Source organism: Sturnira hondurensis, unplaced genomic scaffold, assembly GCF_014824575.4.
Source record: "Sturnira hondurensis isolate 20B ecotype Veracruz unplaced genomic scaffold, ASM1482457v3 Scaffold0018877, whole genome shotgun sequence".
NCBI lineage: Eukaryota > Metazoa > Chordata > Mammalia > Chiroptera > Phyllostomidae > Sturnira > Sturnira hondurensis.
Window position 1 is genome coordinate 1,681,575 of NW_028091508.1, and position 23,170 is coordinate 1,704,744.

Below are 23,170 nucleotides of genomic sequence, written 5' to 3' on the forward strand. Positions count from 1 at the left end.
TCAGTGATTTGATTCTCAGCTTCATCCACACCACTGTTGATTCCCTGTAAATTTTTATTTCACCTAGTGTAACCTTCATTTCTGCCTGAGTCTTTTTTATGCTGCTGAAGTACCCAGTGAGTACCTTGAGCATCCTAATAACCAGTTTTTTGAACTCTGCATCTGATAGGCTGCTTATCTCCATCTCGTTTAGTTCTTTTTCTGGAATTTTGTTCTATTCTTTCATTTGGGCCATATTTCTTTTTTTAAATATTTTTTATTTATTTATCTTTAGAGAGGAAGGGAAGGAGAGAAGGAGAGAAGTATCAATGTATGGTTGCTTCTTGTGAGTCCCCTGCTGGGAACTGGCCTGCAACCCAGGCATGTGCCCTGAAAGGGAATGGAACCTGGATCGTGTGGTTCGCAGGCCCGCGCTCAATCCACTGAGCTACACCAGCCAGGGCTTGGGCCATATTTCTTTGTCTCCCCACTTTGGCAGCCTCCCTGTGTTTGTTTCTGTGTATCAGGTAGAGCTGCTTTGACTCCCTGTCTTAGTAGAGTGGTCTGTTGTAGAAAAGCGCGCCTGTAAGTTGGATGGGGCAGAGCCTTAAGTAACCTCCAGTGTCACTGCTCTGTGGCTGTGTGTGGAGGAGGGCTCAGAAAAGGGGACAAGGCCACCGCCTGGCCTCTTGAGTTTCTTCTAGGAGGAAGCTGTCTCATCACTCACCCTGATGCTAAGACACTTGCATGTCTCCCCATGTGCCACAGGTGCCCTTCCAGCTGTTGCCCCAGTTGTGGAGCCCAGAAGGAGTGAGTCTGCATAAGTCCCAAGTTCATTGTGGGCCCTTTAAGAGGAAACTCCTAAGAATCCCATAGTTTCTTCCATTGCTCCAATCTCCACTGGTTTTTATAGCCAGAAGTTATGGGGGCTTACCTTCCTGGTGCTGGAACCCTGGACTGGGTGGTCTGGGATCCCTTATTCCTGAGGTATCACTCCTGATTTTTATCCATCACACAGGGGTGTGGGGCTGCCCATTCTACATGTCCACACCTCTCCATGCCCATCTGTGCCTCTTTGCATCTCTGTTCCTCCTACCCATCTTGAGGAATGTGCCTTCTTTAATTACTTGGCTGTCTGATAGCCATATAGCTTGGTTTTCTGATGATTCTGAGTGATACTTGTTTTATAGTCTAGTAATTTCTGCTGTGCTTGTACAAGGAGGCAAGCTGTGCTTACCTATGCCTCCATCCTGACCAGAAGTTAATGTGCCAAACTTTAAATGATCTTCGGATATCTCATATATTAACTTGATTCTTTTGGTGATCTAGGCTGAAATTCATATCAAATTTCTCCTTACAGTAACAACCCCCAGGCAGCTTGATGTGTTGAGAAGCATTTTAAGGAGACCTGCAAACTGGTCCAATGTTCACAGATGCAGATATGAGAAGAAGGATTTCCACATAAATTGTGAAATTAATATGGGTGGGAAAACTATAACTTCCAGTTATCTTTAGTTTTTTTTTTTCCCGTCAACTTTAAATGAAACTAGTGGTGGAGGTTATGGCACTCCAGAAACTGCCTTTAAAGTTAATTTTGGTGTTTTTAGCTAATTACTGAAGACATGGAGACCAGGGATGTTAAAGTTACTAGGATAGGGAGATTGAAACTTTAAACAAAGTCATTTAGGGGGAAATATCTGCATAGCCAGTGAAAAATCCACATTTGATTTCTTATCAAAGGATAATGAATAAACTTTTTTTTTTTAAAGCTGGCCAAAGTAAACAGTCTGGCCCATGACAGAAAAAGGTTTCACTCAGCAATCACTTTTTCTTAAAAATGATCTTTGGGAGGAGGCCATTTCCATAGAATTATTTGAGGAACAGTCATAATGGAACTGATGGGTCGGTATAGACATGCACTAATATTTGTATTTCAAACCAAATGATTCTTGACCTAAAAGCGTACCTATTAATTAATTTAGAAAAAAACTCTTAGTAGTTATAATTCTTAGGCAATAAGTTTATAGTTTTATGGGTGAATAGTTTCTGACAAGCTTTTCATTAGCGTAGTTTAGTTAAAGGTTGTCTTTGTTTCTTACTGTTACCAAAGGTTGTCTTTGTTTCTTACTAAACCACCTGCTGCCTCCCAGGGTCCCTGAGAAACAGAAACACCATAACTAACGTGCATCGTCAAGCCCAGTACCTCACCTATCATTTGGTTAATATTTTCTAACTTGCTTTTCAAAACACAGTAATTTTTAAAAAGTTACCAAAATATTTTTCATGTAGTAACATACTAAGAAATTTAAAAAACAAGAGACAAAAAATAAAAATAAGCAGTTAGAACATAACTTGGTGGAAAAACACAGTTTTCTAAACTTGAACAAGTAGCCTGAAGAAAAGGCCTTGTTGGTGCTCAAAGTATCGGGAGGAAAAGTGGCTGATGAACTGCTGGGCCTGCCTTAAGTGAGAGCAGTAGAATGCGGGGGACAGGTTTGTATCGATGGGTGACAGAAAAAATAGGCTGAAAAGCGAAGGGCCGGCCAGCCTGAGACAGCTACCAGTATTGGGAGTATTTAATTTCATCTTGTGAGAAGATGGGGAGGGACTGGATGGGTCATCCATTTTTTTCACCCAGTTTTAGAAAAGAAATGAACTTCCCTGAAATTGGAAGGAAAAAGATTTGCTTATAGACCTGTTTTGCTTGAAACAATTATATCTGCATTACTTTCAGAGAGGGTTTTTCGAGTAAAGCATTAAATGCATGTGAACAGTTCTTTGGTTGTCTGGTAGTGTTCACACTACTAAACAGAGCCTATGCAGTCTCTTGAAAGAACAGGAAGCTGCTCTCTCAAGCTTTTTGTAGGGTGAAAATGAAGCGGGGCTTGATGTTCCAATGTCTTCAGTCCTTTTACTTCTTTGGAAACGTGTCACTTTTAGCATCTGTGCTAAGGGAATAGTTCCGCTGTAAGAATTTTCTAACTATGAAACTCACCTTCCTGGTAAGAGTACCTGTGAGTGTTTACACCTACATACAACAATGACCACAGCATCTTACCGAAGTCAGGAGGTTCTGGGTTCCTTGGATGTCTTCATCTGCTCGTTTAATTGCCTTCTCTGCTGCAATCTGAGCTTTTTCTGCTTCTTCCAGAGCTTCCTTTACCATGTCTGCAGTGACTTTAACATTTGTTGCACTTTTGCTGAGTAAAGAATGAGACAATGTATTATGTGTGAACATGAAAAAAGTACTGTACCTCCTTCCAGAAAAGAATATTTCTTTTAAAAAACAGCCTTTCTGAAATAACCCAGAGATACTCTTAGAAATTTTTTTTGGTTGAATATTTTTTTTACACTTTTTAAAATGCTGTATCTTCAGATACCTGGCTTTTGTAGCTTCTTCTAACAACATCTCAGCTCTGGCAATGTCAGCAGCACTTTGCTGTAGAATAACCTCCACTTGAGACAGGCTTTCGACTCGCTCACGAATATCTTCTGTCAAGTTCTGTAACTGCTGTGGGGTGCTAGGCATTTCCATTTTCAATACTTCATTAGCCACAGCTTCAATGCTGTCCAAATCAGCACCATCCTCTGTTAAAAGCAAAGATGTTCCCATAAAAAGGTGAAAACGTGGTTCACGCATTCAGTCACTTACTGGTCATCTACGATGTGAGCAGCACGGTGGGGTGACACCAACACAAAACACACTTTCCATTTATGAGTATAATCTAGCTGAGCAGGGAGGTGAGACCTATGCACCTGAGAAGGTGATGCAAACAGCAAGGACTGCCGGGATTTGTTGTGGTCTGGGAGAGCCAGGGGTGTCTTTGTGGAGGATGAGGAGCTGATCAGGTTTTGAAGGATAATGGTATTTGACAGAAGAAAGGACATCTTTAAATGGAGAAACAGTGTGAGCAGAGCCTGTTATGTGCAAGTTGAATGGAGTGAGTGGTTCAGATGGTAGAAGACACTAGAGACCAGGGTAGAAAGCTGGGACTTGATCCTAACAGGCAGTAAAAACTTTCAATTGAGGTTGAAAGAATTGGTAGGAAACTACTGTAAATGCAGGTATAAAGAGTTGATATTCCTTATCAGAAAGACAATCCAGTCAGAGAAGAGAATCAGGGTAGCATATTACCTGTCAGAATCCAAGGAGTTTCAGATGTAAAATGTGAAAAGAGGTCAGAAAAATACAGAGAGGTTAAGCTTTAAATATATTAGTTTTTAACCCTTTTTCTTACTAACAGAATACCTATCTTGTTTAGGCACCTACCCATGAGGTAAGGTAAGCTTATCAACTCAGACTTAAATCCTGATTGTGTGTTTCATGTACCCTTGAGTCAGTTCCAATACCTGGCAACCCTGTGAGTGAGTGATGGCCATGCAAACCCTAATTAGTCTGCAAAGATGGTCGTTTCATTCCATTTGCCAGTGACCTGTATGCATAGGCATGGGACTCATTTCTGGTTAGTGAGCTCTACGGTGGAGCTTGCTCAGAGGGTTCTGGGAAATATTTTCCTCCTCTAAAAAAATACAACAGGACAGGTGGTCTTTCTTCCAGTAGATATTGTTGTCTTTGTATGAAGCTTGGAACTTTTGCAGTTGCCTTGTAACCAGGAGGAGCTAGCCTGAGAATAAAGCTAATAGGCTTAAAATGGCAGAGCAGAAATGTGAAAAGTACACGGGTCCCAGAACCATGGAGCTATCTTACTACTGAACTTCTTGTTCTGTGTTACACATCTCTTTGATTAAGTGTATTTCAGTTGACAGTCTTCTGTAACTTGTAGCTGAAACCATCCTTATTGGTAACACTCAAACTGACCAGCAATGCTTATGAACTAGATCACAAATTCTGGAGATTTCTTTCTCTGCAAAATTCTTAAGGTACAAAGCTAACCATAGGTATAATGTCCTGTAAATAAGAGCATTATGAAGCTTTGGGGACAATGCCAAAATAAACTATTTCAAGTTAAGGTTCCAACGACATTATCTGTAATTTATAACAAATTCCAAATGCAAGTCCCATAGTGTATGATTTGCTCTCACTTCTTGATATGCAACTTGGGTGTCTGATACAGACATAGAAGAGAAGGTTACTGACACACACATATATAAACTTCTTAAGATAGAAAATATTTCTTAACATGGAATTTTTTTAAATTTGGAAATGTTACTTTATTCACTGCTAGAAATTGACTATCCAAAATGAAGATTTGAATTATGGCCTGTGAAACACAGACCCTTATCAAACAGTTTTATATTTCGAGATAGGAAGACATGTCTAAAAGTAAAATGAAAAAATTCCTTACGGGTCAAAAAGTCTCTGATCTGCTTGATCAGGTCTCGTAGATCCTCATTGCTCTTGTCCACTTTTTCTTTAGTAGCATTGGTTTTCAACAGGACATCCTGAGCGTTCTGTTTGGCCTCATCTGCCCTCAGTTTTGCTTCAGAGACCTACATATGAGGAATAAATTACCCAGGGAACAACTTCATTCTTTCTAAAGCAGATCAGATTATTATAAATGGTCCAGAAAATCATGTTGAAAAACTAACATTTGGAATCACAGCTTCAAGTGTCTCACATTCATCCATATTATGTTCCTGTACAGAGTGGAAGTATTCAGTATACAGATTTTTATACAGTATTGTCATATAGATAAGACTAGCATATGAATTTTTTCTAGCTGTTAACTCCTTCAGAAACATTTGGTGACCTATAAAATATTCTTTAGTCTTTTTCTCAGGTACCAACATAAGTATTTCAGTTAATATGAGATTAATACTTCATGTATCACTTTAGAAGAATAAATGCTCAACTGCTTAGTATAGAAGTTATGTAGTGCAGCTGGATGTATTCATAACCCTGCACTCATGGTAACACGATTCTCTCAGTCGTGATAAGAAAGCAAATTCTTAAACATCTATTCTTAACCCTGCACCCCTGGTAAGTAACACGATTCTCTCTGTTATGATAAGAAAGCAAATTCTTAAACATCTATGAATAAAACTGCCTCATTTCTTTCCCTGACCTCACAAAAACTTGAATTTTCATACTTGGTGTGAAATGCACTTTTTACTTTAGTACTTTGAATTAAATTGATTTCTCCTTTTCAGATCCTCCACTCCATATTGAAAGTAAATAAACAGTAAAAATGGAGGCCATCCACTGAATTACCATTTTGGAGAGCTGTTCGACCTCAGCCAGGGCACTCAGGACATCTCGGTCGAAGTCCATGGCTTTCTGCCAGGCAGTGTGTGCAGCAGTGACGAGACCACCACAGCCAGGCCCCCCACACTTCTTCTGTCCTTCGTCAGTTCTGCAGTTGGGGCCACCACATTCAGTCTCCGAGCAGGAGGCCCCTGGCGGCGTCCCACAGGTCTGCAACAAGCCAAGGAGCAGGCACAGGTTCAGAGAAGGAGTCCACTGCAGCGGAACAGCTGTGCAGGACCTGGGTGGCCCCAGAGAGTGTGTAGGTGGTCCTCAGTGAGGGTGTTCGGGATGGAGAGAGGAACAGAGAGTTTAGGAATAAGCTAACCTGCTTATTTCCAAGGAAATAACAAAAATTTAGCACACTCATCAATACCTTTTGCCCAAATGAACTGGAGCAGGGAGCTCTGAGCAGGGAGCTCTGAGCAGGGAGCAACATTATCTGCTCTGCCTGCTGGGTTGAAGTCTGCCAACTCGAGAGCCACAGGATGCTTCTTTTCCCTTTGTTCTAACCAGTTGGGTTTATTTTTAAAAAAAAACAGGTATTGGGGACCTTTTTTGGACTAGTGCCATGTTAAATACCCTGGTGAATAGGGTGACACAAAAGGCCTGTTATCTGGCCTTTTAGTAACTTCCCGTCTAGTTAGGAAGACAGGGTGACTCTCCATAGAACAGCCAAGAGCAGGTCAGATGCAGCAAGTATGAAGGGAAGCACACGAAAGAGAGACTGTCCAAGGCTCGTAGTTGTCGCTGGGGAAGGATGCTTCTGGTGGGCTCTGAGAAGCGGACGTGGGGGAACATTCCAGATGTGAGGGAGGGAAAGAGTAGGAACAAAGGTGGATGTAAGTTTTTCAAGTAAGCAACACCCCAGACTCTCCTCCTTTCTTACCTACCAGAAACTTCCAAAGATTAGGGCTTGGGCATGGCAAACACATGGCTAATTGGTAAACTACAAGTTTGCTATGTGATGTAAAAGCCTGAGCAGGAAGAAATTGTATTTAAAGCTCTCCTTTTGTGGAAAATGCTCCTACTGAATAAGCAAAAGATTTACTGCAGTGAAAGGCAGTTAACAGAATACTCCAGAACAAAGAAAGTATTCTTTATAAGAAATAAAAAAGTACTTTTTCATAAATTCAATAAATTCTTTAGCCTAATAATTCTATAATTCCAATACCACTACATTTAAAAATAAAAAAAAAATAGTCTTTCCTGTATCTGGTTTACAGTACACATCAAACTTCAGAAGATAAAACTTATTCTGTGTGCTAAAGAACATGAGCTTTACTCAAGAAGAGCAGCGTAAGGCCTCAGGGACGCTTTCTGAAACCAGTCTGACAACACACTGCAAGATCTGTTTTATTTCAACAGACAGGACAGCCTGACAAAAAACCAGCATGGGTCTAGCTAAACAGACATAAAGACAAAGAACTGAAGGTACTTGAAAAAACACAAAGGGACCAAAGTTTCCTACATACGAAGTGGCATTGAGGAGTCCTCACAGAATAATTAACCAAGACAAACATATACAAGGAGAGGAGACAGGAAGGAGATGGCTAATCCCCAGGTCGCTCACCACATGGAAAAGCAAGCGAGGGACAGGTGCCCCTTCCCGTGGCCAGAGGAGCCGGCCCACTGCCAACCATTCCAAGATCCTTTCTCTGCTGAAAAGCAAACATCCTTTAGCATGCTTAGCTGCTTTTCATTTTAGTCTGTGGATTTCTTATTTGTGGTTATTGGATTTTTATTGGCATTTATAAGGAAGGAGTCATTACTGAAAGCAAAGAAGATCGAAAGAACTGGCATTTCAAGCCTAACAACTTTGTGTCCTGTTAGGTACAATTTACACATTGCTCTGAGCCCCTATTTTTCTATTAAATAGTGACTCCCTATTACTTACTCCCTATTTCCACTAGATGCTATAAAGTTTCTTAAAATAATGAGTACACATTGTGTGCATCAGTTAAGTTGGTCACAATACAGTACAAACTGGGTTTTTGTCTACTCAGAAAAAGGGGCTTTGGGGCCAGAGGAGGGTGGGGGAGGAGCCATCACTAAGACAGAGCTCTCCACCTTCTGTGCACTCACCTTCCCCTCCGTTTACCCACACTCTGTTTCTAAGCAAAGAGAGCACAAGCCTTACAAAATAAAAGTCTATAAAAAATACCCTCCAAACTCTCAGATAGGTGCTCTTCTATGAAAAACAATCCTGAATCAAGAGGAAGAAACAGGCTTACATCGTTTTTTTTGGCCTTTTGCTTGATTTTGATTAAAGTCACTACTCAATTTCATTTGGTTCCCGAGTTACTTTTTAAAAGCTTCTGGGAAATGAATCTACTTTCTAGGCTGGTCTTAGGGTTAATGTTCACCAGGTAACGTTACTGGAACAAAGGCACATTTTAACTAACACCCATGGAAAAATTCTTAATGCTCTTCAATTTTTTTTTTTTTGGACAACCCTCCCAGAATGATTCTGAATTACTCCACTGAGATGGAGTTTGCACTTCAAATCAGAACAAAGTAAAGACATAAATGTCCACGGTATAAAAAAGGATCAAGTTTAAATAAGTCACTGAGTCAGTACCACAGTATGGGGGAGTAGTCATGATTCTTGGGTTGTACCAGAGAAACCACTTGAAGAGAAGGAAGATTAGAAACACACCGGCTGTTTTTGACCTGGCCTGGTCAGGATACCCCATTGTGTGGGTCCAGAGGTGGGAGCCTGGGAGGTGTGCTCCTGCTGATTCATTTGCAAAGTAAACAACATTAAAGACAAAACAGGGTGCTTTTCTTTCTCCTATAGCATGATGGCTCTGAGGCCAAAGCCCTAACCTTACCATTTCTGCAGCCGCTGAAAGGTCTAGACTTTGTAGTTTGCCTGCCAGTTCATCCAGAAGGCGGGCCTGTGCCTCTTGTTTTTCCCTGAACTGGGACTCTCGCTCCAGCATCAAGTCTTCTACTCTGTCTCTGGTGAGGGCCGACTGCTCCACAGTGCTGTTGGAATCTATGGTGGAGGCATTCACCCTCTTCTCCGCCTCTAGAGATGCCTGGAAATACTTGGTAATGCTGTCCAGGGCGCCTAGGGCATGGAATGAAATTGCCCACCGTTAATGCCCTTGTACCCAGTCTCCTCATCAAGCAATGTCCATAGAGTGTCTTTCTAGCCCTAAGTTTACTGTATGGTTTTGTTTCACAATTTAAGAAATAAAATCTTTTAAGAACCATAACTTTCCTGTTATGATCAATGAATATACTGTGTCCTATTAGCACCTACTCTGACTCTGGAAGATGGCAAACATCTGAATGAATAATTAAGTCAACCATGCAGATGTGGTTTCGGTACAGGCACACATCCAGTTGTTCTAGACAGTTGGTGTCAGGCACCCTGTAGAATACACATGCAGCTAATGCCCCGCCTTCTCAGTCATCTGTTTAGATGCACTCAAATGGCTAGTATTATAAACATTAAACAGCATGGCTGTTGAGCTTTAAGGACCTAGTCAAAAAATTAAGTGATCATGCATTAAACAGGATGGACAATGTGATCTGACATATTTTACTTTCTTTTGCTATATATGGCCTATGACAACAAGAAATGGAAGGATTTGCCAAAATTCTTTCCTGACCAACATTCTTGAATGTAAAAGGCTCTGCGGAAGTATCAACCTAATTTCTTAACTGTTGAAGAGCCCCTTTCCAAGAAAAGCCTAGAAGGTTAAAGCACTAACTGAAAAAAATCAGGAAACACACGCCATTCTCATGAAGGACTGTTGCTCACTCCCTGGGAGCTCGGCTGTGACTCTTAAGTGGCCTTGTGGCTCAGCTCCCACATTTGTAAAATGGAGACGTCAGTCCTCATTTGTGCCAGAGACACAATGGGAAAAAGCTTTAAGTCAAGGGTGTCAAACTCATTTTCACTGGGGACACATCAGCCTCACGGTTTTCTTTCAAATGGCTGAAATAATTTTAGGACTGTATAAATGTAACTACTTAATTTTTTTCGTGAAGGTACTGTATTAAAGAGGTTGTTACACAGATTGTTAAATCCACTGTCCAAGACTGAGTACATGCACAGAAAATGCTCACCCCGAATATCTGAGTTTTTGATGAATTCCAGTTGTTCAGCAAGCTCTTCTACTGTGTTGTCGAGGCTTTCTGCTTCTGTCTGGAGAGAATCCAGGGCTTTGGCTGTATGGTTTCTCTGTGAAGCGACATCAGATAACTTCACCTCTACTTGAGCCATCTTTTCCGTAACTTCTTTCGTTAGTTTCCTACAAGGAGAAGGGTAAGCTTACCCAAGTAAAATAAATCTTTTCACATTTTCTACTAATACTATAACTCTGAAATTTCAAACCAATTCAGCACTTGGTAACGATTTATCTCTAAATACTGGTTTTATTCTCCTTATCATTACAAAGACTGTATTAAATCTAACAATTTTCCTGTCCTCCGAGACTCTGAAGAAAAGCACAGAAGCAGCATTCTGCGCGTCGTGGCGGATGGGCCGTTCGCAGGGGTCCGGGTCTCTGCTGTGATATGAGCATACGTCCAGACCATGGAGTTCCAGCTCCACACGTGAGCAACTTCAAGCCCACGCAATCTCACAGACTCGAAAGACAAAGTGACTCCAGTGTGGAATTATGCCTCCCAACCCACCACCCAAAATGCTCCTCTCTGAACCTTAGGGAGCTCCTTCAAGATGGGACACGCCAGAAAAAAGCCCCCAGGCTGCAGGAGCCACTCTGCCTTTCACGCAGCCCCGCCCCCCCCACGAGGTCCCATCAAAGAAGCCGCTGCCTTCCACCAACAAGCAACCCTTTTATTTTACGAAAGAAAGAAAGTAGTTATCTATTGAGAATGAAATAAGATGAACATTTAGCTTTCACAACATATTTCACTGGACTTTAAACCACACAGCATTTTGTTCTGTATCTTTGTATCTTTAAAGCTGTGCTTTGGGCACTGACTTGTGTATTATTTATATATACAGTGTACCTGTGTGTATATCACAAAATAACCGTTGAGAAGAAGACCTTAGCTCTGGGTATTACTAAATCACCTAATTGGGTATAATTGTCTTCTCAGGGACATAATAGTATAAAAAACTGGAAGAAAATGTAGGGCTGTTGAAAGTTTGAGGGCCAAGAGAAAAATGATATTTAAGGCTGAGATAACATCATGACTCAATCCAGTGAAAAAGTACTTAAAAGGGTTTGTAGGTTAAATTGCATAAGCCCAATGGCTTCTTCCCCCGGGCTGTTATAATATAGTTTCTTTTTTCAGTGCTTTGCTCTTACTGACCTATTGATTCAACAGAGGCTTTCATTTCTTCTCAAGTCTCATACAATGTTACATTTCTTAAAAACTCAAATCTAACATTATACATTTTTAAATAATGCTGCTTTAGATGTAAACCATATATCCTGTATATTATGTTGAAAAGATGAATGAAACCACTTTTCCTGAGATGCTTACAATCTATCTGATTGTGATGTGAATGGTGAGGCTCAAAGAGAGCTGTTTCAGGAATGTAAACTCTCTCTGGGGACACCGTATTTTTTTGTTCGTTTTTCAGTGCATGAGACCAAGGCCAAGAATCATTCCCTGGGTGTGCTTGCACCCAGAACACGGCCTTTCAAAACTCAGCACTGAGCGTTGGGAGGCTGAGCTGCAGTAGACTTCCTAATGAGGGAAAAGTCCTCACTAAATGCATTATCGCCCCATTAGACATTCCATAACACCCTGGTCAACCACATGGTCTGGACACAAAACCTGAGGTCTGACATCAAGGGACTTTAAATCTATAAGGTCTAGGAAGGACCTTTTACAAGGTACTTGACCTAATATCAGCTGTTCCCTTCCTGTAGCCCACAGATAGTGTTGAGATGAAAAGTCCATCTGGCTGCTCGGAGACACTGATGAAAGTCTCATCGAAAAATATTACTGTAATTTTATCATCATGTAGAAGCACTTTAGTATGTAGGATGTAGCTCTGAAACATCCCCCTTGCTCATGCCAAATGCTGTCTGCAACAAGAAAGCACAGCAAACACGAATGCCTCCTACTCTTTCCCGTTTTGTCCTTCAGCCAGATCTTACTGTGCTGGTTTTGGGGGTCCTTTTTGGCAAAGGTGGCTGGAACATTTCAGAGCAGGAAAGACAAGCCTAGGAAAAACAGCAAAACGAACCCTGGGAAGTCAGGCATCCCCTCAGCTCAATGCTCCCTGCTTTCAATGGCAAAATAAACACTCTGCAGTCAAACAGATGATTACCCAGAGAAGGGCTAAGAGAGGATTTGCTGTCGCAGAGAAGTGTCACAACCAGATGAAGGAAGCACTGTTCCGGTGGACCCATGGCTGAGCGGGGGGAACTAACAGTCTTATCGGTGGTAATGGAATTTCCCTGGTAGTAGCAAAACATATGAGAATAACATATTTTTATTTTTTTGCAATTACATTATCCATTTCATAGATCAATCTTTTTGCTACTCTGTAAGGTAAAGGAAAACATTATCTTCTCTTCTCCACAGGAGAGAGAAAAGAAGCTCAGGAACCAGTGAGTCACTCAAGTTCACAAGCCTAGCAAGCAACCGAGCTGTGACTCATTATGGATCCTTTGTCTCTGAAACCAGTGTTCTGGCCATGCGGCTGCCTTAGAGCACCATTTGCAAAATGGAACGCTGAGTGTAACATGCACACATTCTATACTGCAGCCTCCGCAATTTTGGTCCCCAGGGATGTGCCAACATTCATGCACCCGATGCACAGAGTAAAGACGGCCAGAAAACGAATGGCCCAGCATCTGTTTTCACTCACAGGACTAACCGTGCATTCTGATGAAAGCACTATGCCAAGCCATCTCTGCTGTTTATTCATGAAGTTGAAACAATATTGTGAATTTTAACTTGTGCTCATTAACTACTTACTCTGCTTCCTCGAAAAGATTCCCAATGTTTTTCAGTGGCTCCGCAGCTGGGCTCTGGGCCAGGATGTCTCTGATCTCACTGACTTTCTTCTCCACCGAGTCCACAGTCTCCCGGTAAGGCCCGATCACACCACTGATCTTCAAGGCCTTGGCTTTCTCCAGGAACTTCTGGGTCCTGTTGGTCAGCTCAGCGATGATCGCGTCCCAGAGAGCAAAGCACTGGTGGCAGGGTGTGCAGTCAGGGAAGACCCCCGAGTACCCCCGAGTGCACTTGTCACAGCGTGGACCCTCGACACCCTCAATGCAGACACACTGGCCGGTGGACTGGTCACACTGTGGCGTCTCAATGCCCCTGGGGTCGCAGTCACAGGCTAGAAGGGAGAGAGCAATGCCAGTTGATCTACCAGACCACAAACCTCAGTGACAAGATGTGGCATTTAGAATCTTCATGACTGTTACAATGGCACAGTGTCACCCGTTGATGACCACTTACCAACAGCTTTCGGAGAGACCACAGCAGCTTCCTCCAGAACATGCATCACCTCAGTGCTTGCTGTCCACTTCTTGACAATAACAGTAATAGTGCACAATCATTTTTTAAGCTACCACTTACCGTTTCTGGCACTGCAGAAATGGTTCTCATGCATCATCTCATTTAACCCTCATGATAACCCTGTGGGATAAGTGACCCCCCTCAAGTCTTTGGCAAGGAAATGGCTGGACCAGGGTTCAACTCTGCAGCTCAAGAGTCTGTGCTGTTGAGCTCTGCCCTGGCTCTGCCTCCCTCCTACTCAGACTTCTCTTTAGGTGCTACCAGTGCAGACAATTCAGGTGACATCCTGAGGCCACAAGGCATGTGGCCTGAGACACAACACTATAAAGAGCAGCTCCTCACTGACATCACCTCACCTGCTCATGAAATAGAATGATGAATACCTGCAAAACGCACTAAACTTGATTTAAAAAAAAAACAACTAAATCAGAAAGAAGTCACAGGAATTCTAAGCATCTAGTTCCAAGGATTTCAGTGAAGTACAGTCTAACTCATGGGTGTCTGTGGGAACCACTAGCAGCACAGGCGGATAACACATCTGAGCGACAGATGGGAGGGAGCTGAGTCCCAGCCTCTCACTGGCCCAGGAGGGATGGCGTCTTAGGCAGAGCCCGACGGTACAGAGTGAAATTGGTAGTCTCACTGATGGACTGTGGCTGAGATTACTTATCACAATGCCTGTGCCACTGAATCCTGGCTTACAGTTTCATGTCTCAGGGGACTAACTCGTTCTTATATCAACACTTGACATTTCTGAGTAATGGTACAGTGTTTAAATAACAGAAGACCTGTACACACACCTTTAATCCCTAAATATCAAATCCTTTCTGGAAAAAGGTGAGGATTAAAAATAAATAAAAACCAAGAACAACAAAAACGCCAAATATCTTATTTCCTTAACCAGACTGAAGATTCCAAGGGCAGGGCTACCTCTTAAACCCTATTTCCATTCTCAGCAGCGAAACAGAGTTCAGTTGTCTTTGTCAGGTGAGGCCCTAACCTCATTTTTGGTACAGGCATGCAAGTGACATTTACATGCCTCTATAAAAGAAAATAATTCTCTTAAAAGGCCGTGTGTGACAAAGCACAACGCACTCACCCTCTCTGATACTGTTTACAAAATCTTCTTGAGTCCACAGCTCCCATTTGTCTCTGAAAGACTTTCTAAGTTAAACACCTTCCAGAGCCAGTTTCCCTGACTGTCCTGCGAGCTGCTCACAGCACCTCTAAGCTCTAAACCCAGAGAGACATGCGTATGGCCTGTAACATTTTATCCGACCCTCCCACATCCTGCCTTGGATCAGTTTGATTTCTCATTGCCTTTGTTAGCCAAGTGCACTCCAAGTTCATGAGTAGCAAGTTTGAGCAACACAGTGTTGTCAGCGAAGTGGGCTCATCCTTCCTGGTTGTGAATCCTGCCTTCCCCACACCCCAGAGACATGACTCTGGGCAGTAGGGAAACTGAGCGAGTTTCCACATCATTACAAAAGGAGCAGCAATTACACCTACCTCACAGGATTGCTCTGAGGACAGAATACCTTAATGCTAAAGTGCTTCAAGGAGTGTCTGACTTGGAGTAAGTGCTCAGGCAACGTTTTTTACCACTATTACTTTCTGTGTCCATGCAAATGGCAGGTGGGCTCCTACTCAAAGTGTTGCTTGATTGACATTTCCATCGGACAAAGAGGGGGAAAAAGCTGTCATGGCCTTCCTTATATTTATCTTTGTATATTTGACAATAACATCATGATTGTGCAAAAATTTGAAGCTCGGAATATTCTAGTTTTCAAACTTTAGGGTGAAAAACACGTAGCATTCTCTTGGTGCCTTGGGTTTTCAAAACTAATCCTTTTCTCCTTAAGAATATTGTTTTATGTCCAGGCCCAACAGGCATGTTTCATCTTTCCAATGTTATTCTGGGGCATTCTCCTGAATCAGGAAGCAGCTAAGGTGAGCTGGAGATAACGTCAAGTGTGTTCCCTAGACCATTTGTTCCAGGAGATGTCCCTGAAAATAAGGGTTCCAGAATCAGGTGGGTTCGGGAAATCGGACATCCTCCACTTGGAGGCTCACAGCGAACACCAGCATGTTACAGAGGCAGAGGAGGTGTGCAGGAAAACACTGTTTCACATTGCATTATTATTCCCCTGTCATATCCCAAACTCATTGGACTGTGAAGTCTTTTTCGAGAGGAGTGCCTAGTGACAGCCCACAGGTATGACGCGGGAGGCCTGGGAAAGCCGGTGCCTTCACCTGTTTCTGAGATCAGGAAAAGGGGAAGAACTTAGATGACATGTGTCTGAACGCTTACGCTGTGGAGACTTTAGCAATGGATTTCCACATTATCTGGTAAAAGTCAGTCACCTTCGAAAAAAGCTAAAACTCACCTGGGTCATTTAGGTCCTAGCCTGTCAAATGTAGGCATTCATCAGACTCACCATACCTCCACCCCCAAACTCAGAATCAGTAGGTTGAGATGGGGCTTGAGAATGAACAGTTGCCAGGTGCTGTTGATGTTAGGGGGGACTAGACCCTGTTTTGAGGAGCACTGTCTGTGTCATCTGCCCAGCCGTTCCAGCCCCTCTCTTGCATGTTGATGTGTGTGTGCAGGGGTGAGAGAGTGTGTGTGGGGTTGGAGCAGAGTCCTGACTCTGGAAGTTCACAGCATAGATCGATACACACACCAAAGGACCTACGTAAGTAGAGATGCTTAATGATTCTCAGTCTGCTGCTGCCCAGCAGGCTCCAGTGGGTGACCTGTGTGGGGTCTAGGTGTCCCGTGGACCTGTGCCTACTTTACCAACTTGGGACAACTGGGGCAGATGTTGGCACCTGCTTTTCGTTTGCTTACAAAATGATTTCTTTTTCGTAGGTAATACCCAGGTACACTTTAGTTCAGTCCTAAAGGGGCTTTTTACTGGATTCGTGCTTGGGGCAAGAGCATGTGCCTACATAGACTTCATTTGTACTTTGTCTTAAAGGCATGTCTTGCTCTCATTCTGTCCTGGGCATCTTTGAGGAGGACAACACTGGCCCTGAACCATAGGCTTTAAAAGGCAAAAGCACTCCCATTAAGGCTTTCCTCATTTGCCTTTTACATAAAAGCACATTTTTTTTTCCATAAGGAGATACCTGACTATGACCTAACTCTTTCCATTTGCATACCGTTAACAAGGTGATACGAGAAAGTCTAATATTCTGCTCCCCAACAGACCATTTCAATGGAAAGATTTGCAATGGAAGACATATTTGGCAATTAAGTACATAATTTGAGGAAAGCGGCCATGTTCTTTTCCCACAGCTCCATCTAATTTTGGATGACACCTATTCTTATCCCTGCTGATTTCTGGATCCTGTCCCTCGTCCCTTTAAGACCAGTATTCTGAAGGACCGGCAGAAATTCAGCTATCTCCAGAAGCTAAGGACCAGTCAGCAGAACTGACCAACATTTCTTTCCTGCAGTTGAAAGTGGAGTCAAATTTCACAGATGGCTCACAGATGCAGTTTCATCATTGAAAAGTTGATCCCAAACTCTCTCTGGAAGGATACCGAATGCCTCCTGTAATTCGCAGAAGGTTTCGATTTAAGCTGAAGCTCGAACTTGCTAGAGCTCCCATGGATGTGTGCTTCCTTCCCTGCCCACTGAGTCTCCAAGGGGGTCACCTGGGAGGCGAGCCCAAGAAGGCCTATGCTTACAACCTTGTAAAGAGAACCCCAAGAATATTTCTGACCGACGCAGAAACATCAGTTCTCACCTGACAATTTAAAGCTTCACAGACACTAAAATTATGAAGGGAATTTTCCAATCATCTCTCCCATTCACTGGGATCTGTAACAGTCTGAGCTAACTGTGCAGGCTGCCTCTGACGAGGTCCAACAGATGTTCTCCTCCTTAAGGGAAAGGGACAGGAGTTCAGGTGGGCCTGTAGCTTAGTCTTGCTTTAAGTCATGGGATCATTGGGCAGAGGATCCAAAGCTTTCTCTTGGAAAGAAGGAGACTGTATATTCAAAGGTGGACAAATCATAAAGATGAAGAATATCACTTTTAAAATGAGATAATCATTTTAATGAGCTATAAGAATTCTACCTTTATCTATAAATAAACAGATAAAGAATTCTACCTTTATCTGTACAACATTTCTGGTTATGTGGTCAGTAGGTTTACTCTACTTTTATTAAGTTTTCTCATCATTTACCACAGGGTGTCTGAAAGGTAGGTAAATGAAGAACACTGCCCCATTTTATAGATGTTGAGGCGTGGAAGAAAACACTCGGAAGTTAATGACAGAACGAGAAACAGCCGCTGTGCCTCTTTGTCAGTAGGTACAACTGTTCTGCTTTCTTCATATCTTTCCCTCTCCTTCTCGAGACCGCCTCTGCCCCTGAAGAAAGTCCATCTTCAGCGGCTTGGCACCGGGGCTCTACCCAATCTGGTGAGACCGAGTCTCTCCATGACTCTCCAGTCAGACGGTCTGTTACGGAGGGCGCCCCCTCCCCAGTCCTGTTGCTACGTGTTGCCCTTATTGTCCCAATTCAGCCAGGACAATAATTCCCTCTCTGTAAATGTCACTGACATCCAGGACCCAGCAGGTCCTCACTTGTGTTTGTCTTTGGGCAAGTCACTCACCCTTCCTGAGCCTGAGAGTTCTCAGATATGGACATTATACTTACAGGTTGTTTGTTGTAAAGGCAGAATCAGGAATATGTACATGATGTCCCCCAAAGTGCTCAGCACAGGACAAATTCTCTGTAAGTGACCACCAGAGCTAACCTTTTCTATGAAACCTTGTCAAGCGACTCCAGTGCCCCCGGTCTTGCCTCTCCTGGCAGGGGAGAAGGTCTCCACTGCCTCCTGCCACCTCATTACCCACCCTTTTCAGTTACAGGACGACACTCCAGCCAACTGAGCCACACGGGCTGGGGCTACCTACTTTTAAATCTCTCCAATGTGATTTTGTTTTTCTTCACATCTTCTACCTCCCTCAGCCCCACTTTTTTTGGCCTCAGCAGTAACAGTACTTCGGTTGGGGAAGGAGAGTTACAGAGCAACTATGACTTCCCCTATAGAAGTGAGCTGGCTGTCTGGCCCAGAGGTAAGCACTTCTTCTGCAAAGGCCCAGAGGATACATATTTAGGCTTTGCAGGCTATATGGTCTCTGTCACACTGTTCAACACTGGCACTGTAGCATGAAGACTTCCTGACACAGGCAGTGAACTGGATTTGACACAGGGCCATGTTGCGCTTACCTCTGGTCTAGCCCAGCACGCTGGGCTGGGATTAGGATTAGGATTATGTAAAACAAGCCTTCCCTGTACTAACAAGAGTGTTGTGGTTCTTTAAAGAACCAAATGAAATCTGATTTCCTGAGTCACACTGACAATAAGGAATAAGGTGGCTCAAAATGAATCCCAGGCTGAGAAAAGAATACAAGCATTCTAAAAATGTACGTCTGAGCAAAGAAATGCACTTAGTTTCTCTACTAAAACAATCTGAAATGAGAAACAAGCATGGTGGCCGCTCCCACCTATGCCCCACTCTTCAGTTTGCCTGGGTATAAGAGGCACTGGCCTTTCCCAAGAGCCAGAGGGTCTTTGCTATCTATGAGTCAACAGAAAGATTCCTCATGTGACCCTTTGACTCCTGAGGGGCTGGACGCAGCGCTCTGAGCCGAGGTTTTCTCTGGCATGGTCAGCAGTGGGTGGATGAGACTCTCTCCGCGTCCCAGCACAGTGGTGGGCCTGTTCAGACTTGGCACGACTGGCCAAGAGCCTCAACCCGCCCGGACAATAGGAACATTCAACAATTTGTAAGTATGAGGCTCTACTCATTTGTCCTTTACATAACTACACTTCTTTCCATAAGGAGAATTCTTAGCTATGACCTAAGTTTTTCTATAAGGATTTATTAATGAGGTGGCGCCAGAAAGTCTAAATTTGTGCCCCATTCAACTGAAAGATTAAAAATTGAAGACTGGCAATTAATTACTTAATTTGAGAAAAGTGGTCACATTCTTTTCCCACAGTTCCACTGAATGTCAGACAACACCTCCTCTTGTCCCTGCTAATTGTTGGGCCCAGCCCCTTCAAGTTTTTGTCATTCCATTCCCATTTGTGACATTTCACTGCCTCGAGAGCCCTGAGCTCCACCTGCTCCTGCACCTGTGTCCCCACCCTCACCAGATCACACAGGTGCTGCGCCTACTGCCACCTGCGCGTACGAGGCTCTGCTGCTGGTGAGGACCGCCCAGGGTTAACTCAAATCAGTTCTCGCCCTCTCTGGTGTCAAAAGCATTTAGGCCCCACAACTTTCTTTTATAAAATGAACTGGCCTTTCTTCTGGGTAACACAAATGATTTGACAAACACTGATGTCATGATTTTCACTCTGCAAAGTTTCTAAAACGTGATCACCTTTTGACCTAAAGAAATTGATATTGTCCCTATAAGGCACAATTTCTCTGGAAAATTTAGAGCCAAAAGCTTAAAGAAAAGATAGAAGGGTAAACTTCTGAGTACAAAAGAACAACTCTCTGATTGGCTTTGGCTTTGGCTCTGGTAACAGGCTTCTCATACTAAACTTAAAATGGAGCAAAAGGTCAGAAAGCTTTGGCAGCCAAAGCTAGTTTTCCAGTGACACATGCTAAGGCAATCAGGCTACAAGCAGTGATAGAACCATTATCTGGAGAAAATTCAAGCCCCTGGGACATTAAGGGTGTTGTGAGATTGAGGGATTTAACAGAATAGTTTTAGAATTCAGGAGAAACCAAATTTCAAGCAAGGTTTTTCTGCAGATGACATCTCATGCAAGTGGTTCAGAGCGTGTCCTGGACTATTGGATGGAAGTGAGAAAATCAGCTCCCACTAGGAACCAATATCTGGACTGAGCACTGGTGAATGAAAAAGCACCTGTTTGCTCTCACAGCAAACATCACCTCCTCGGTAGAACAGACCTTAACCTAATCCTACCTGTTGGTCCAGATCCTTCTGGCTATGCCTCAGTTGGAAAAACAAACCATGTGCCTTTTGTTCTGGTCTCGTCCACTGTTTGAAATTTTCTTGCTCGTAAAGAACAATTGGTTGACTTAGAGAACACACAGTATCTACCTTTCTGACCTTCACTAGGTGATAACTGAATACACTGCTACCTTGAAGGTCTGTACTGGTTCTCACTACCGCTGTCCCCCAAAAGTTAAAGGTCACTTTAAATCTAGAGTCCACAGGGAACTAGAATCTCAGATATGTAACAAAGAAAATATATCAAAGAACAAACATAAAACTACAGAAAATATTTATCTGTAGTTATAAACTTAAAACGCAGGGAAGAAAACCAAATAGGAAAGAAAGAATAGGAAAAAATAATAGACTCAACCTGTTAAAACCTTTTCTGTAAATGTTTTTACTTTAAGATCTGAAAAGTCATCTGGCAGATGAAAAAAAGATTGTAACAGAATAAAAATTAAACAATCCTCCGGGCACTGACCACGCCCTCCACTCCCCCTCGTGGGGACATCACACAAAATGCAAATGCTCAGGGTTCCAACTGTCAGCAGAATCCACTCGACACACTGTGTGCGGTCAAACCATCTCACAACCAGAGCCGCTCGGCCGGGCACATGCCAGCCAGGAAGCTGGCCGCACAATACTTTTTTCAGGGGGAACTAATTAACTCACCAAAATTCATGGTTAATATAAGCCCATTTTGGTTAACAAACAACTCAGTTAAAAAATGGGCAAAGGACCTGAACAGACACTCCTCCAAAGAAGACAAACAGATGGTCCACAGACACATGAAAAGATACTCAATGTCACTGGTCATCAGAGAAATGCAAATGAAAATCACACTGAGGTATCACCTCACACCTGCCAGAATGCCTATCATCAGTAAATCAACACACAATAAATATCTGCGAGGATGTGGAGAAAGGGGAACCCTTTTGCACTCTTGGTGGGAATGCAGGTTGGTGCAGCCACTGTGAAAAGCAGAATGGAGTTACCTCAAAATGTTAAAAATGGGTCTGCTTTTTAACCCAGTGATCCCCCTTATGGGAATATATCCAAAGGAACCCAAAACACTAATCCAAAAGAACATAAGCACCTTGGTGCTCATTGCAGCATTATTTACAATCACCAAGATAAGGAAGCAGCCCAAGTGCCCATCAGTAGATGAGTGGATAAAACAACTATGGGTCATTTACACAATGGACATTAACACTACTTGGCTGTAAAAAAGAAAATGTTACCCCTTGTGACAGCATGGATGGACCTGGAGATCACTGTGCCAAGTGAAATAAACCAGACAGAGAAAGACAATACCATAGGGTCCCACTCATGTGTGGAATCTAACGAACAGACCAAACTAGTAAGGGAAACGGAGACGGACTCCATAGATGGAGAGCAGGATGACAGCTGGTGGCGAGGGGGTGAAGGGATTGAGCAAAAGGGGAAAAGGACTCACGGCCGTGGACAACAGTGTGGTGACTGCTAGGGGATGGGGTGGGTATAAGGGGACTACATGGTGATGGAAACAATACAATAAAGATGCTGTTAAAAAGCATTCTAAAAAGCAATTTTGAGTATATTTGAGGTCCATAGGTGTGTCTGCACAGAGATAAACAGACACTATCCTGGAAAATACAGTAGGTCCGCTTTTTACTGACCACAATTCTATGGGTCCAGACTGTTACATTTTTTAACACAATGAGTGTGAATTTCTTTTGTTATTAAGCATGGAGTTTTTATAGACAAATTAATTATACTGTACTTTGGAGTTCACAAAGAGCTCTTACAGACGTTCCCCCCACTCTGATCGAACACCAAGGCAGGAACGCCCGCAGCCTTACCTCGGCACTCCACGTTGGGGTCTCCCCAGAAGAGCTCCTGGCACTCACTGCAGGTGCGGCCCCCAAAGCCAGGCATGCACTGGCACTGCCCCGTGAACTGCGGCCAGAAAACAGACCTAGGTCAGCGGGCTGCAGGGCAGAGGCCAGTCGCACTGGCTTTCTTGGCTGCTAGTTAGGGGAAGTGGGACTGAGCTGTTTGCCTGAGAAGACCTGCACCTCCTGACAAGGAGAAGGGATTCTACCTCCTACTCTGGGTGCTGAGGGCTAACTGCTCTGCTGCAACAGAGGCTGGAGAGGCCCAGAGTCCATTACATGCAATTTGCATGTCTCCTCACCAATCATTAACAGGCCACTTTGGTCTCCTGTCTCCACAGGAGCCCTTCTCTCTGAGTATGTGTCAAGAAACATGAGTAGTTCTGACAATGTTGCATACGGCCATTCGGTTCCTTTCAGCCCGTGTGGCCAAGAAAACAGTCTGATTCAGCAGCCAGGGACTGGAGAGAAACGGCACGCTCCTGTCCATTCTAATGTGAGTCCGCAGGGGGGCCCTGTACTAAGAGGCTATGGTTGCATCAGATGGGGCCTACACGCCCGGTTATGTCCCAGCTGAGGAGACAAGTGATGGCTGACATCTGGTCTGAGCTGTGTTTGCCAAGCTGTGTGTCCTATGGCAA

At 43.3% G+C, this 23,170-nt stretch overlaps 1 protein-coding gene across 1 annotated transcript in view; it reads right to left on the reverse strand.

Moving 5' to 3' along the window:
- LAMB1 (laminin subunit beta 1) overlaps window positions 1-23,170 on the reverse strand; it is a 70,272-nt gene that overhangs the window by 3,680 nt on the left and 43,422 nt on the right. The window contains exons 24-31 of the mRNA XM_037070613.1: window positions 22,497-22,593; window positions 13,106-13,475; window positions 10,268-10,452; window positions 9,019-9,260; window positions 6,152-6,355; window positions 5,286-5,430; window positions 3,360-3,567; window positions 3,038-3,179 (exon numbers count right to left, since the gene is read on the reverse strand). Of these exons, the coding sequence (XP_036926508.1) occupies window positions 3,038-3,179; window positions 3,360-3,567; window positions 5,286-5,430; window positions 6,152-6,355; window positions 9,019-9,260; window positions 10,268-10,452; window positions 13,106-13,475; window positions 22,497-22,593 (1,593 nt within the window). The remainder of the gene's footprint in view (window positions 1-3,037; window positions 3,180-3,359; window positions 3,568-5,285; window positions 5,431-6,151; window positions 6,356-9,018; window positions 9,261-10,267; window positions 10,453-13,105; window positions 13,476-22,496; window positions 22,594-23,170) is intronic.